Below are 16,204 nucleotides of genomic sequence, written 5' to 3' on the forward strand. Positions count from 1 at the left end.
CCTTTCCTCTCCATCCTTTTGCTGAGCATTTCTTGTAAAATCTCCAGGAACAGAAATTTTAAGCAGCAACAAAAATAGTCAGCCACTCTGTTTGTGGAAAAATCAACTTCCTTTTTATTTTATAACATTTTTGCCATCCAATAATTTGAAAGCATTCTATAAGCATTGATTGTTTAGGCTTCGTAATAGAAACTGTCATTAAAGAAGGTTAAGAGAGTTGGCAAGGCATGTAGAGCACAAAGATGTACTCAGGTAACTCAGCTCCAAGTACTCTACTTCCTCTCTGTAACCTGAATCTTCTTCAGTTCAACAATATGTTGGTGAGCAAAGTTTCCTCCCACTCCATCCCATTTTAGCCCTTCTGTACTACTAATCAGTTATGTTTGGATTTGTCCTCAGGCTTGAAAGCCTCTGGAAGCAAAGCTTTAGTGTACAGTGTGTAAATAGCTGCTTCCTCCTGTTCTAGATAGTTGCAGCTGTAAGAGCCCTGGGTTTAAAAACTAGTACAAGGATGGATCAAAAGAGGAAAGGGCTGTTTGTTACTCCAGAATGGTTCACTGGATACAGCTAATTTACATGTGTCTCAGTCTCTTTGTATCCTACTGACACTTAGCTGTCAAATTTGGTCAGAAAACTTGTCTGGGGACTAAGAGTTATGAGTGAAAAGGAGAAACGCTGCTGGAACTTGTATGCCATGATTTTCAATGATCATTTATTACTTAATTTCAGGGGGTAGTCTCAGATCCTGAGAACCAGCTCAATTACCATTAAAACACACCCGACGAGATTATCGGAGTGGATAATGCTGGATGATTAGAAGTTAAGCATTCAGTTTAAAAAAAAACATCCAAACTGGAATGAAGGCTTCTAAGTATATGTCTCCTGTTGGGATTTTCTTCAAACTTGAAAGCTCCAGTATGCAAAATTGTATGTCACAGCAATTCATGTCAGTCTATGCCTGAGGAAATGCTGGACCAGAACCTCTCCCAAAGCTGTTACTTTTCTGTAGAGCCGCTCCCAAACTTATTCCAAGAGAGCTTGTTCTATTTCCCTTCTAAAACTTTTCCTACCATCAGATGCTTTATCCAAAAATTTTTGGACAATTTGGGAGAATATTTAGCATAACTGGTATAATGGAAGAGTGACTTAAGACTGGAATGTCACGCAGAGTTTTCATGCAGAGAGATTTTGCACATAGGATAGTCCGCGTGCGCTTGTGGACTTGCAAAGATTAAGGTTTCATCCCTTCAGACTTCAACCCCTTTCAGACTTTTATGATTGCAAAAGTGCAGTCATCCAGCCTGGAGCAGACTTCAAGCTTGAAGCAGCGGGTTTTCTGTGTCTTCTTGGCATCCTGGGTGTTGGTCAGAAACCCAGGGCTTCCAGAAATCAGCTTCATTTTAGCTCCTTGTGTGACTGGTACCTGTTGTCTATCAAGAATTTAGGTGCTAGCCCCCATTTAAAGATGAGGGACCGGGACACAAGGAGGACTTGAGTGGATTTTACAAGATCACGTAGTAAAAGGAAAATGGAGAATGGCTTTAAACTGAAAGAGAGTAGATTTAGGATTTAGATTGGACATTGAGAAGAAATTCTTCCCTGTGAGGGTGGCAAAGGGTGCCCAGAGAAGCTGTGGCTGCTCCTGGATCCCTGGCAGTGTCCAGGGCCAGGTTGGATGGGGCTTGGAGCAGCCTGGGCTAGTGGAAGGTGTCCCTGCCCATGGCAGGGGTGGCACTGGATGGTCTTTAAGGCTCCTTCCAACTCAAATCATTCTGCGGCTCAATGATTTCTCCCTTTTAGTTATTCACCTACACAATCCCACCAGCTCCACACAAGCTGGGACTGGAGGTCGAGGAGCCCCTGGTCAGCCCGAGGTGGGTGGAGGACCCAGATAAGGCTGGTCAAGGCTATTGAGGCCTTTTTGTGCTCTCAGAGCCTTGACAGGTAATATCTTCCCCTCAACAATCTCCTTGTAGAAACAGATTCACTCATTAAGGCAGAAAGACTGCAATGGCATTTTGGGGTTGCTGCTTTACATCATCAGCTAAACCACATAAGGATCCATTTGCACAGGAGGATGAACTTAGATTAACAGATTTAAACAGTGCCTGAGGGAATTTATACATCATGATTTGGGCAGCAAAGGAAAAAAATCAGGTCTTTTACAAATATCAGACACTGAAGCAATTTCCTCGGTACGCCTGACAGCCCGCAGATACTTCATGGGCTGAAGAGGCTGCCACTTGCTGCACTGGGAAGTGACAGAAAGCACATGGGGACATCAGCTGAAGGCTCACAGGCACTTGCAGGAGTGAAATTCTGCAGGGACAGAGCAAATACCAAGTCATGCTCTGTGGACAAGGGCTGTAACACTCAGCAACCAGCCCTCACATTCCGGACAGACCCGAGCAGCTGCAGGGGTTGGGCTGACATAAATTCTCTCTTTCCGTGGATGCATTTTATGTTTTCTCCTTTTCTCTGAAGGCAGGGAAGAGGAAAAAAATAGCAGGATTGTTTAAAAAAAAGAAGAAGAAAATCAGACATCTTATTTGTTCTTTATTTCAGCTGTTGGGGACATAGTTACAGGGATCTTGTCCTTGAGAGGGGAGAAGAAAGCTAAAATCTGGCAGTGGATGAAGCTCTGTTTGAATAAAGGAAACATGCTGATTTAGGGTGCCTGAAGTAAAAACTGCTACCAGGAACTGATATGAAGACTTATTCTTAAGCTTGGAATGTAAAACTCTCCTAAGCTTGTTAGACATAGATTTAATTTCTCCTTTCAGATTTTTTTCCAGATGATTGTAGCTCAGAATGAACACCAGAGAACAAGCTAATTCAATCTCCCTCTAGAAAACCATGTTGACAAATATGACTTGTCTACCTAGGTGACTTCTAATTTTTCTGTAGTGTCACACGCTGTCCCCTGCAGCTCAGGGGGTCAGATCTGATGGCAGGGAGGCCTCACCATCTTCTACCCTGGTCCTTCTGAGCAACCTGGGCCACTTGGCATTGGAAGGAGCTGAGCTTTGAGATCCCTTCCAACCCAAAGCACTGTGACTCTGTGATTCAGTGACTCCAATGCCCCAAAAGCCTGCTCTCTTTCTTTGTTCTGGGTCTCTTGCTCCTGCCCCAGACATCTGGGGGGACTTCAAACAGAGCCCATCTCTGTCCAACAGCTGACTATGACCACAGGACCAAGCAGCCCACCTCAGTTCACAAATCCTTTTGCTGTCCTTCAGGAAATTCAGCTTGGGAGATGTTTTTTCTGTGGATTTGAGTACCTTCCTTTGGACAACAGAACCTGTGTGGTGGCTAAGCCCAGAGCAGAGCACAACTGAGATACTTTTTGCTCTCCTCTCTGGCTGATACTGATGGCAGCACTTTCTGCTCTTTTCTCCCACAGCACACCATCAGTTTCAGGGCTGTTTCATTTACACTGGGCTGTGTGAGAATTCCAGGGACAGGTGCCTCCTCGGGTCTCATTCACTTAAAACTATTAACATGAGAAAAATGGCTTCTTGAAAAAAGAATAAGAATCTCTGATGATAACACAGTAGGTCCTGTGGTGCTTTGCAAAGGTGGGCAATGTGATCATCAGACTTCAGACAGGGAAGTGAAAGCAGAGACACATGAAGTGATAAACCCAAGGACTTACAGCAGATAAGAGCAATCTCTGAGACACAGACTATTGCTTTACTCTTTATGCAAAATGTCTTTCCATTTTTCTGTGTCAAAATATCTTTGAAAAAAAAAATGGTCTGGACTTATCTTGGCTTCTCTGAGCTTCACTGTTTCCCATCCAGCTGCAGTAAATAAAATGTTGCTTCTTGCCATTGATTCAAAGTTGTAGCATTCCTGAGAATTTTGTGTAATACCTAGAAAACAAAAGGTTTGCTCCATTCCTGTTTTCCATGATGTGCAATCTAAAAGAAATATGAAGAGTACTCTGCTACACCAGGTATTGCACTTGATCAAAAGCAGTAACTTTGAAATCCCTAAGGTTTGTAAGTAATGGAGGGATAGAGTACCAAAACCTTCATAAATGGTAAAATTATGACCTTGCTGAAATCCAGCTGCCTACAAACAGAATTGAATGTATTACCCTCCATCTGTTATAATATTTTTTCTTTGTTTGTTTATTTTTAAAGGATATATAAGTAGTATCTAATATTTTGATTAGTTCAAGGAAAGTCAAGCTTTGTGTTTTGCATAAAAAAGCACCATCTTAGATATGTTAATTTTCTAAATGTTATAGAAAGTTATTTTTTACTTTCCTTTGAAAGGACATATCAGAGAAAAACAGTCTTAAATTTTTATTTCATCATCATGGGAAGTTACAGCCAGGAGAATCCCACTTTGTCACAGAGGATTCTCAATTTTCCATGGAGAGCTGGGATATATCAGCATTTTCTTGGAGCTCAAGTGAACATAAAAACCAAAGGGCTTCAGAGAGACCCTGGTCTTCTGCATTTCCACTGAGAGAAGGGGATCTCTGTGGGATCTCAGACCAAGGTCTCAGATACATGTCTCAGATTCCAGGGTAGAGAGAAATATTTTAAAAAAAACCCAAATCTGATCTTATAAAAAATGTCCATACATTTATACAACTATTTTATTTTGATCCTTGAGAACTGCAGGTAGATGTGGTCCAAAAAAGTAACTGGTGATGCCTAACATCAACTTTATTGACTCTTACATAAAAGGCTGCTCCACTAGTGAATCAGTAATGACCAATTTAGTAGCTATATCTCTACTGTAAATTAACACATATGTATTATATTTCACTCTCACCTCTTGGGAAATAAAAGGTTACATGCACTGGGGTAACAATAGATTACTATTTTTTTTTCCCCTGAGAAATTTTTTCCACAATTTCCATTTTAGAAAGGATTTAAACTTACTGATTTTTTCTTTTCTTGAGCATTGATGTGCCCACATCTGGGCTGGCTCTATATTATTCTGTGTATCTTAGTATACATGGTTCATTAATTAATGTTCTGTAAGCAAGAAAACTTAACCTACAAATCAAGCAGACACTTCAATCTCCACTATTTTAGCTTAGTGTCTTAGTAAGTTCATAAAATTGTATATATAATTATATACAATTTTAATCTTAAAAAAAAAAAAAACCTGAAAAAGAAAGACTGAATTTGGTGGGGCTTGCCCTACAATATGATGACAACAAAATGACCACAGATGTCCTGTTCTCACAGCTGAAGCTTGATGAAATTTATCCCAGTGGCCAAAATGTTTGCATTGCACTTGCCAGCTCTACATCCTCACACGATGTAAATACATGGATTTTGCCAGTCTCCAGAACCTTTACATGTTCAAGAGAATTAGGACTTAGTTGTGGTATTCCCAGAAGATGCTGAGTCAAATTCCTGCTGCACTAATGCCAGTGAGGAGACATAGATTTCTAACAAAGAAGAATTTAGCCTGTTTTGCTTCTTGAACTCACCTTAACCTCAGAATTTAGAAGAAGGACCAAAAGCTTAGTAGAATTTACAAGTGGTAGGTAGGTGAAACCACAGGGATAACAGAAAATAAATGTGCAGAGCATCTATACCTAAGAATTGTCCTTTAAGCCAGCACTTCAAAGAGACTGCTGTTGACAGTTTCTATCACAGAATAAATATTGCATTATTTGCTCTCTGTATAATGTCTTCTCTACTTGAAAATGTACCAGCTCTGTTACTTAACAGGTGTTTTATTTGCCATGGCCTACCCTTTATCTACCACAAATTTAATACAGATTGTTCTTCCCTGGAGTTCTATGATGGCTTTGTAACTGCAAACTTCGTATGTTCCATATGCCTGTAACAGTCTTTAGAAATTTTTTTCAGGGCATTTGGATTAATTAGAGAATTTGAATATTCAAAATTTTAAGATATTTCTGATGCTGTAAGCTTTGCAAAAATCCTTTGGCTAGAATTTTCTAAATTATCTTGTAGTAGGAAACACACATTTAGATCCCTCTAACAGATTAACCTCTCCCTTAGCAGTCATTTTTTCAGGCTTCTGTTCCTTGTTTGTTAAAGTCTCCTTCTCAGGGGTGTTATGAGGATTAATGCAATGCAGAATGATTTTACAATGACTGAACAACAGACACAAGTGCATAAATACCAGTTACAAAAGCACACACGATTTTTCTCTCCGTATTTCTCTCCTGTATATTTATGCTCCTTTGGAATATACCTCCATAGATCTTCAAAACAAGGAGATCTTTAAAACAGGATCATTTTCTTCTCTACCCATGCAGGTTTTCTGCAAGTGTTTTGCCAGTGGTTAATTTATGACACACCATGAAGTGCAGCATTAAGCCAAAAATAAACTCCTGGCTCTTCCACTATTGCTTTCCAAGTACTTGTTTAGTCTGGTTTTAGGAAGATGCTCCATATACACAGTGACTCATTTTCCAATCCTAATATTATCATTTTGAATTCAAAAGGGACTAAATTAGCCATCATTCCAGTTTAACAGCCTGAAACACTTTAGTGTTAATAAATAACTGTAAAAGTAAACTCCTATCTCTTCTCATTTAATCAAGTATGTGAATTTTTCAATAGAAAAGTTAGAAATTTTTATACAGCAGTAGGTATGAAAATTGAAATTCTCATGACACTCACTTTCTGTATCTTCACAAAATGTCAAAAAAGTATGCCCAGCATCTTCCCTGTCTATGCTAAGGATGATGGAAGGGAATGAATATGCTGTGCAATATATTTTTCCCTGATTAATGATAAGAAGAGACAAAAACATCTGTGGATTTTCACTCTGTTGTGATGCAAAGGCTGGTCTGGCCTGTCTGAAAGTGACTGGAATGTTTTCTTCATTTATACTGATCTATTTTTAGGAGGAAATGGCAACCAAATGATCATCATGGTTTTTATGGGCAGTAGAGCAATCTATTGCACTGCAGATTTGCATCAAATCTGTGCAGACTTTCTCACAGAGTGGGAGGAAGGTTATGCAGTGGTGTAACCTCAAATACATGAATTTCAACCTGCGAAGGAAAAAAAAAAAACACCACCAGTCTAGGCAGATGATACTCAAACTTCAATATGCAGACTCATTTTGCATGGAAGTGATGGCTTGGGACCATAAATAAAACTTTGAGAGGTCTGTGTTGTAGACTCCTGGAATTTAATTTCAAAAGGATTTATAAAATTAATGCAATCTGTGTTTTATGGTCAGAAACAACTGCATGGCTGTAACTGTTTATGATTACAATTCAGTGTAACATGCTCAGCATGAAATACGAGCAGGGTCTTTCTTTATACATTTATTGTTTGCAGAATCATGTCCAAATCATGTTACAAACAATTACACCACATAAAGCTGGAGTATTTATCTGGTTGTATAGACAGATTATTATATTCTTAGGCTGTAAATTCCTGTTGGTTCACAAGAACCTCTGTGCTCTCCTGGAGGCAGTCAGCTTCCTGCAGACTCTTGAAAATATTAATATCTCACATATATGCACAGAGCATATTTATTCAGTGACACAATTTTCATTATAATGGATGGGGGTGCTGAGTGTTCAGTTGCAGGACTGTTCTGTTGGAAATATCCATCTTTTAGGGTTCACTTGCAGACCAAATTACTGATGGGAAGGAAGAGTTTCCCACCAAGTTCCAAAAACCATAGCAAAGGTAAAAATGTCATGATGAGTGCTGATTTGAGTGAATGTGAATCCAGCATTTTATTCCCTGTAAAGTCATCATCTAGAAAAATTAAAGCTCTCACATTCATGTATTTTAATTCATTCTGTGCTGTTTCAACTTAGACTGAAAACTGGAACTGATTGCTTCTATATATTTAGGAATCTATATGACCTTTGTAATCCCTGAAAACCTCATGCATAGATCTTGCATAGATGTTTTAATCTTTTTAATGTTTAGATCTTGCATAGATGTTTTAATGAAATCTCTGCAGGATTTTAGAAACATTAGCCCATTCCACAAGTATGGGTCTGAGGTATAGAGGGAAACTGTGGCTTGTCTTCACTGAGCTCCTACATGATGCAATCAATACTCGATCTGTGATAGGACACACAAAAAAAATTGTTTAGGCACCATTTAAAAAGTGTTTCTAGGCTGATCCACTGAGTTGGAGCAATTTGGACTGAAAGTAAAATGCTGCCCAAAATTTCAGCATCTGGAGTTGGTGTAAGTCACTTGAACTCATCACTGTGGGCAGCTCCAGAGCCCTTGATCACAGCAGTTCCTCTGTCCAGTGATGCTGGTTTGGACAGAGGAACGTGGCTCTGTTAACTACACTTTGCAGTGAAGGCAAACCACAATGCAATTTTCCCAAGGACATTAAAAGAGAAAGCAGCCTGGGTCTTCTGAATCTCACCTGTTTTCTGTCCAATGTGTGAACTGTGAGCTTAGGTACAGACATTGCTGAATGATTTTGTACTGCTGCTAACAGACAAGAATCTGATGTTGCATATTTTTCATTAATGACTAGCATGAATGGGACAAAAACCCCAACAATCCCTCCCCTGATGATTTGTGAAGGTTTCCCTTCAACAGTAAATATTATCGCTGATGATGTTAATGAAGACATTAGTTTCACAGCATTTGAAGTACTGAAACACTCCACTGTTAACTAGCCTAGTGGGGTTTATGCTAATGTAAAATATAATAAAGTAGAGGCCACTATCTCTTTAAGCTGAAAGAAAGGAAACTTGTTTCTACTTCCAAGGGATGCCTAGTGTGTGCTTATCTAATTGACTGTGTATTTTGTCTAGGTGTTGAGGGAAAGCTAAGAGAATGAAGGCTCTAAGTCCCCAGTGGAAGCATGATATGGCGATGCAGTGCTGGTGCTGAATTGTTCTCTCTGATGGCTCTATGGGAGTGGATAGCACTGAGTCTTCATTGCTGGGTTTTAGCAGTTGCTGCTGTCTCGGATCAGCATGCCACAAGCCCCTTCGACTGGCTCCTCTCTGATAAGGGACCCTTCCATCGCTCACAGGAATACACAGATTTTGTGGACAGAAGTCGACAGGGATTTAGCACAAGATACAAGATTTACAGGTATGAAGCAAAGGGAAAGCAATTACAGAGATACCATCCTTAGAAGTTGTAAATTATCAATAAGGGTTTCCTTTAAGGGAAAGGTTCAGTTGTGGGAAAAAATCCATAGACACCAAATTCATTGCTGAAATATATGCAAGGACACTGTGTGTTATGGAAATGCTACTTGTGTTGTTTATGTTTTGTTTGAAGAACTTTTGATAATTGATTATGTTGCTCTGAAAAACTTTGTTGTTTACTACCTACCTTTACTCTGTCCTAGTGATGTGGTTAAAAATGTGCTAGGGATTCAAACATCCCCTTTGGTTGCAGCGGGATCACCTTTGATCATGCATCAATTGCTTTCTGTGTGGCTCATCAAGACTTAAGCTGAGGTTTTAAGAATGAAATTGTGGCTCTGCATATACTGCTGACAGAACAGACTTCATGGTACAAAGGAAGGCATTTCAAAAGTGACTCAAAAATGTTTAATGTTGGTTTATGCCATTTAATGTTTGTCTTTGCCATTGCTTTGAAAAGGGGTGCTCTCTTCCCTGAGGAATCAAGTGATAAGAGCCACTGTGAATTTTAACAGAGATTGAAGGTGTTTGGTCCATCACAAATCTCAGCATTATGCTGGCCCAAAGAAAAGAAAAAAAAAAAAAAACGGGAAAACTTCAAAAGTATAGGTCTGCTTGAGAATTTGGGCTTTGCTGTGGAATTGCTTCAATGATATGTTTGTAACCTGTGAGTCTCTACTACTTTGAGAGAGCACTGGTGAAATATCTTCTCAATCATATGCAATGGGTGTAACTCAGTAGCATCCAATATTATCAAGGACATGGGCAAGAAAAGTGGAGCTCAGTCTAATATGAGTGACCTAATGGCAAATAGACAGAAGGACAAATGAGAGACCAGGAGAGATTAAAGGCTGAGAAAATAAATCTATAAGCAAAGAGAATTTTTTACTTCAAATTGTGATGGATTCCTTCCAACAGCCAAAAGCAAGTGGGGCAGCAAGGCAATACAGGGCAGATTTTTAGCTCCCCTAATAAGTGTCCATCCTACAAACACAGACCATATTGGTATGGGAAGACACACACTGAATTCACTGAAAAGCAGAAGAGATTGTGCAAATGTCATATCTATTTTGGGCTATTATTCCCTTGTCCTTTAGAAGAAGGTAAGAGTGATATATGCTTATATGGATATTATATTTAATTCAGTGACCAGTAGCCTGTGACAAAAATGCTGGCTTCAGCATGTAAAGATTTTCTTTTTAAGGAATTTACTTTATTGTCCTTTCCCAAATACATGCAGTAGAGGGCACTCTGTTGCAGGTCAATTTTGCAGTGGGCTCCTTTGCGATACACAGAGAAATTAAACACATTTTGAAAATAAAGTGTGATTTGGAAATATGCTTGATGAAGTGGCTTGTCTTAACAGAACAGCATTGCCCAATATTTACTGCATTTTAAAAGCCAGCTGTCAGGACCAATAACGTAAAGCCAATAATGCAGAGACTGAGGCAGCATATTTTATTCCCATTATTCTGTATTAGTCAAAACTGAACCAAAATTATCTTGCTAAAACATGAAAGATGGAATTGTATTTCATTTGAGCTCTTACAATCAGGTCCTTGAGAATTTTTTTCCTCTCAGCCATCATTACAGCAACATTGTTAAGTTTCACAGATCTGTAATCACACTGCTAATATTTATTTGGGTTTGTGCATAGGTTTCAATTGACTTTAATTTACACAATCCCACAGAAAATGTTTCTCAGCTTTAGTTCCATTCTCTGCCTATTCCAGGAAGTCAAAAGAGCCACAAGCTGTACTTTTTTGATTCAGCCCTCCAAAAACAAATCTTATTGTAAAGTTTCCTTGTAAAATATAGTCCCATTAGTGAGTAGTGCAGAACACTGTGACCTTGTTAGAAGCCACACACTGTAAATTTAATCCCTGTTGCTTTTCTATGAGTTTTCATAGGGTATAGGACTTGGAGCCTAATTGTCTGTTCATTCCCTCACCTGTCTTTTACCTAATGGAAACCATCCCTCAGGGACAGGTCCTTATTTGAAGGGAGAGGTAAGGAGGAGGAAAGACCTGCCTGCAGGGACTCAGCTGAATTAACAAGGGAGAAAGGTGCTAAGAGAGCCCCTCCAATCCCTGAGCTCTTCACTTCAGCCCTTGAACCACACACCTGAGACCTGATATTTAAAGAATAGGTCTTCTTCCTTCATTTTAAATCCATGCCAAAATCTATGGGGTGTAGGATGAGTGAGAAGTGTAGGGTGAGGGACTCCATGGGATTGTGTTCCATTTGAACCCTTCCTGGCAGGATGTTGGTAGCACAATGGGGTCAGACAGAAAATGACTGAAGACTTTTTTTTTTTTTTTTTTTTTAATGGCACAAATGTGGCAAGTAGCTGCAGGCTACCTAAAGGAATGCCTCTCTTCTGGGGAAGGGGCTGACTCCAGAAGAACCAACAGGGTTTTGAGCAGCAGCAGCTCACCTCCTGTGTCTCCAGACTGACACAAGACATGACCAATTGTACCTCTCTGCCAAAACCCATCAAATCCTGCTGCCCATGGGAACCAACTTAGGAAGAACAACCTCACACTGGGACTGTTTTTCTACAACTAACAGAAAAGAAATGGCCTTAATAAAAATAACATAAAGCCAGCAGTGAGTTGCACATATTCCATGGCATAGTTCAAAGTGTGTAGCAGGAGATTTCAGCATGAGACTGCTGTCTGATTTTTGCTTTCCAACAATGGAACAATTATTCAGTGACTAGAATGATATTTTCATTTCCCCTCCATTTGCAGTCTCAGGAGAGGCAGTAATGATGTGGAGAAAAAAAAATCAATGGAATCTGTAATATCACAAGATTTTATTTCATTCCCTCATTAAAAACATTCTCTTTTTAAATCAAAATCATATTAAAAAGCAGAGAATGCATGTTATTCTGCTCTTGGTTATATCAGGTAATGCATTTTTCTGTAAAAACCAAAGTTACAGGTACAAAGGCCATTGTCTTGTACCATTGTTTGACACTGGTTTGAATGGGATCAAGGTCACTGCAGGCCTGTGAAAGATACAGAATGATTAAAATCAGATAATAGGACAGAGAACTGGAAAAGCACCAAGTAGAGAGAATAACAAAGAATATTAAAATGGAATTTATTTGAGGCATACATTGTCATTATTTTTCAGCTTTTGAGTAAAACAATGTTGTACTAATTCTTCTATTTCTGTCACTTGCGTGGCAGGAGACAGACTGATTTTAAAGTTTCATTTCACATATGGCAATTGTTTCTAATGATACACAGTAGGCTTACTTTTTTCAGTTGTTATTTTACATAACCTGCTTCCATTTAAAATTCATGTAGTCAAACTATTAGCCTAAAACAAGAAAATTGGTCACTCTATGCACTGTGTGCTAGCATTTCTGTTTTCATGGAATCACAGACTGGTTTGTGTTGGAAAGGACCTTAAAAATCACTCAGTTCCCATGGGCAGGGACACCTTCCGCTAGCCCAGGTTGCTCCAAGCCCCATCCAGCCTGGCCTTGGACACTGCCAGGGATCCAGGGGCAAGCACAGCTTCTCTGGGCACCGGGTGCCAGGGCCTCCCCACCCTCACAGGGAAAAATATCCAATCTGAATTTACCCTTTTTCAGCTTAAAGCCAAGCTCCCTGTTTGCATGCCAATAAGATTAAAAGCAACTGCTTTGTATCCACACCCTGTGGTCACTGTAAACAAGTGTTCATCTGACCATGAATCTGTTATAAATTATTGGGATGAAGCCAAAGATTTGCTCCAAGGAACACACTGATTAACTGAGCCCAATTTCTAATAGGAGGTCTTAACTTCAGCAGATTTTTTTAAACATAAAAGTTACACTTTTTCTTACCTCCAAATCTGGCTTTTGTTGCATCAAACAATCATGTGATAAAACCAACTAGTGCATCAATTGTGGGAATTTACCAGCAGAAAAATCATCTGCTACCCATATCTTACTCTATACATTAAGGTTCAGTTATGTTCATGGGCAAACAAGATGGCTCTCTCCAAGGCCAGGAGTATTCAGTGTTACAGAACAGAGCTGAAAGAGACAAATAAATATGAAATAAGTTTTAATTGGGTATTGCAGAACACTAAATAATATACAACTGTTGTTATTGACATTGTTATAAGTTGGAAATGGTGGGCTGCTTGTGTTGATTATGTGGCAGTGTTCAAAGGAAATACCCTCCTGCAGGAAATGTAGTAATTGCCACAGTTTTTGGTGGTACTCATCATCACTGATCTATGAAAAAAACACCAAGACAGCACCTGGATGGCTGCTGAAAACCTCTAGAGTCATGGGAATGCCATGTCAATATTTCATGGAAGGTGGCTCCTGCAGTTAGCATCAATAAGTATTTTGGCAAGGAAAACCAAGTTTATAATTTGTTATTTAATACACAAAGGAAGTGCTGTGCCTCTTATGTACATTAGCTACCAGACTAAGGAATTTAAATCCAAACAGAATGAGACAGAGAGGTTACCAGGATAGAAAGAGTGATTGTGAAATTATGCAAAGAACCTACATTGTATCAGAAGAGGTAATTTCTACAGAGACAGGGAAGTATTCAACCTATCAAATAAGGTCTTGAGGAAGTCTCCTCAGGGATACTGTGGAGTTTTGTTGAAGCAAAATTATTTAAAACCTGAAACAGATGTGAAAAATCTGGGGAAGAAAGAGCCTCACTCTTTCTTTTAAGGTGGAAGTACTTGACAAAATATGGGAGGGGGAAAAAAGAGAGTTGGAAGAGGATACCATTCTTGCCATCAGAATACATATTATAAAGTGAGATGAGTTATCTAAACCAAAAGCCATCGCTGTCTCAAAACCAAACTGGTTATCAACTGGCTATGAATAAATTTAGGTTGATTCTTTAGAAAAGATTCCTAATCATTAAAGAAATTCTGTGACACACAAAGTTAACAGAAACTTCCCAATCATAGGAATAGGAGGAAGGGGTTGCAAGATATGATGCAGATAAAAGTGGATGAAGTTTGAGTGACCACTGACATCCTTTGTGGCAACTACACCTAACAAGTACCCAATACTGCTCTGCAAAAGGTAAAAAAAAAAGGAATCTCTTGAAGAAGTGAGTAGCCCTTGGCAGCATGGTATTCATGTGGCTTAAGAAAATTCCCTTAGAGGTTGTTTTAAAAGTGATTGTGTTCATGAACAGCTACAAAAATAGAAGCATTCGAAAATAATGCTATCAAGTTAAAGATAAGAACAAATTGGGTTCCTCTCCTTCATTCTGAATCCCCTGGTGACTAAACCCATAGGGCAAAGTGAGCAAGACTCAAGACTGTAACAGGACATTTACTAATATGTTTCAGCTCCTGTGTGTGAACCTAAGTAGGGCCCACATTAGTTGGTTTTGTCATTTTTTTACTCCCTATCAAAATATTTTAGCCCACAGTTCTCACTAGACTTCTTGACACATGTGACAGACAGTGTTAATAAAATCCTAGGGGCTTCAGTTGTGCAGGTACACAATATGCCTTGAATCCTAATTTTCACTCCAGTGTACAGTCTGGAATAACATTTCCTTGTGCTCTTCCTGAGGCTGATTTGAACTGATTAATCTGAAATTTCAAAGCATGGAGGAGAACTAACAAAGGTCTTCCAACAGTGGTTTTCAGTAGAAGTGTTTTAACAGGAATAACAGGAATAACAGAAATCTCTGCCTTTTCCAGCAATTGGCTCTATCAGTAAATAGCTTCTGGTCTGTGTTGTAATTGGTTGCTTTAGGGAATATTCCATTCAACTTGGTGTATAAAATGTACAGAAATCAGATGAATCATCATTCCCAGAATGTTTGCAAAAGGCTAGATTGGGGAATGCACTAAGTCCTCTTTATAATTTCAGGGCCTCACAGGCTGGTAACAGAGAACAGCAGCTTAAAGAGAGTTTTTGGGATTGTGAGTTGATAAATTTCCACTAGAAAAATAATATTTGTAGCCCAGCATATTTTAAGAATGTCTGGGTATGAAGAACATCAATAAGTTTAATTTTGGATTGTGATACAACATCCTTTCTTATTCTAGTTAGCTGGGCATAGAAAAGCATGACACCAGTTAAATAACTAAGTGTAGTGAAACTGCTTGAATAGAGAAATACCTGAGCAAAATTAAAACTTTAGATGACCATATTTCCAGGTCTAGAAATACCTGGATAATGTCCTCCAAAATAATTGAATTTCCATCCCTTTGTTCCAAATGCAAATCCCTTTCACAGGAAAGCATTTTTGCTTTAATTTTAGAGCCTAAAAAACATATCAGGTCATGATGCTTTACAATTAGCAATTCCTGTTATTAGTATTATATTAGTTTCTTGATCTTTATCCAGGGGATTCGCTGGAGGGTATGTGTTTATGAAAAGGTGGAAATAAAGGATGAGAAAATTTAAACTGAGAAGCCCTGCATACAGAACAGAAAAGTTAAGAACATTTTTCAGATGAATTATAACCAGAGCCTAGTTTAGTTTAGCCAGAATATTAAAGGATTGACAAGTCCCTAGAATGGAGGTTCACAAAGATGAAGGAGGGTTTGGCTATCTCCAATAGCACTGGGAGAATCAGAGGACTCCTAAGATGGATATCAGAGACATGAAAGGTGCAGAAGATAAAGACTTGACACTTGTTTAGGCCTGTGCTCACAATCCCAGTTGTGTAAGGGGTCTGTCATGCACAGATAAATGCTATTTCCATGGGGAATAATGAAAGAGCTTGAGATCTTGTGGGTACTTGTGTCCCAGGAAAAGGGCAGACATAAATGAGGGCTCAGAGATGGACACAAGGCAGGCAGGCTATTCTCATTCCCAAAATGACCCTGTCTTTCCAGCTCTCTCCCAAAATGACCCTGTCTTTCCAGCTCTCTATGATCCAGCATGGCAGAGAAGTCATGTGCTCTGGGTAAAGGAAAGCACTTTTTACTCGAGAACAGAGGAGAAATCAAGTTCATTTTTGAGACTGATCCACAATGTCAGCCCACATTTGAAGATCTTAGAAAAAAGGCCCCATCCCTGGAAGTGTCCAAGGCCAGATTGGACATGGTTTGGAGCAGCCTGGGATAGTGGAAGGTGTCCCTGCCCATGGCAGGGGGTGGAAT

The 16,204-nt window shown here is 39.2% G+C and overlaps 1 protein-coding gene across 3 annotated transcripts in view; it reads left to right on the plus strand.

Moving 5' to 3' along the window:
* The window catches only part of BRINP3 (BMP/retinoic acid inducible neural specific 3), a 199,303-nt gene that overhangs the window by 8,704 nt on the left and 174,395 nt on the right, over positions 1–16,204 (plus strand). For 2 of the 3 annotated variants that reach the window (XM_053985680.1, XM_053985681.1), the window contains exon 2: positions 8,759–9,044. The exons of the other annotated variant lie outside the window; for it this stretch is intronic. In XM_053985680.1, the coding sequence (XP_053841655.1) occupies positions 8,809–9,044 (236 nt within the window). In that variant the 5' untranslated portion in view covers positions 8,759–8,808. The remainder of the gene's footprint in view (positions 1–8,758; positions 9,045–16,204) is intronic. 3 annotated transcript variants of the gene reach the window in all.

This window comes from Vidua macroura, chromosome 9 (assembly GCF_024509145.1).
Source record: "Vidua macroura isolate BioBank_ID:100142 chromosome 9, ASM2450914v1, whole genome shotgun sequence".
Classification (NCBI taxonomy): Eukaryota; Metazoa; Chordata; class Aves; order Passeriformes; family Viduidae; genus Vidua; species Vidua macroura.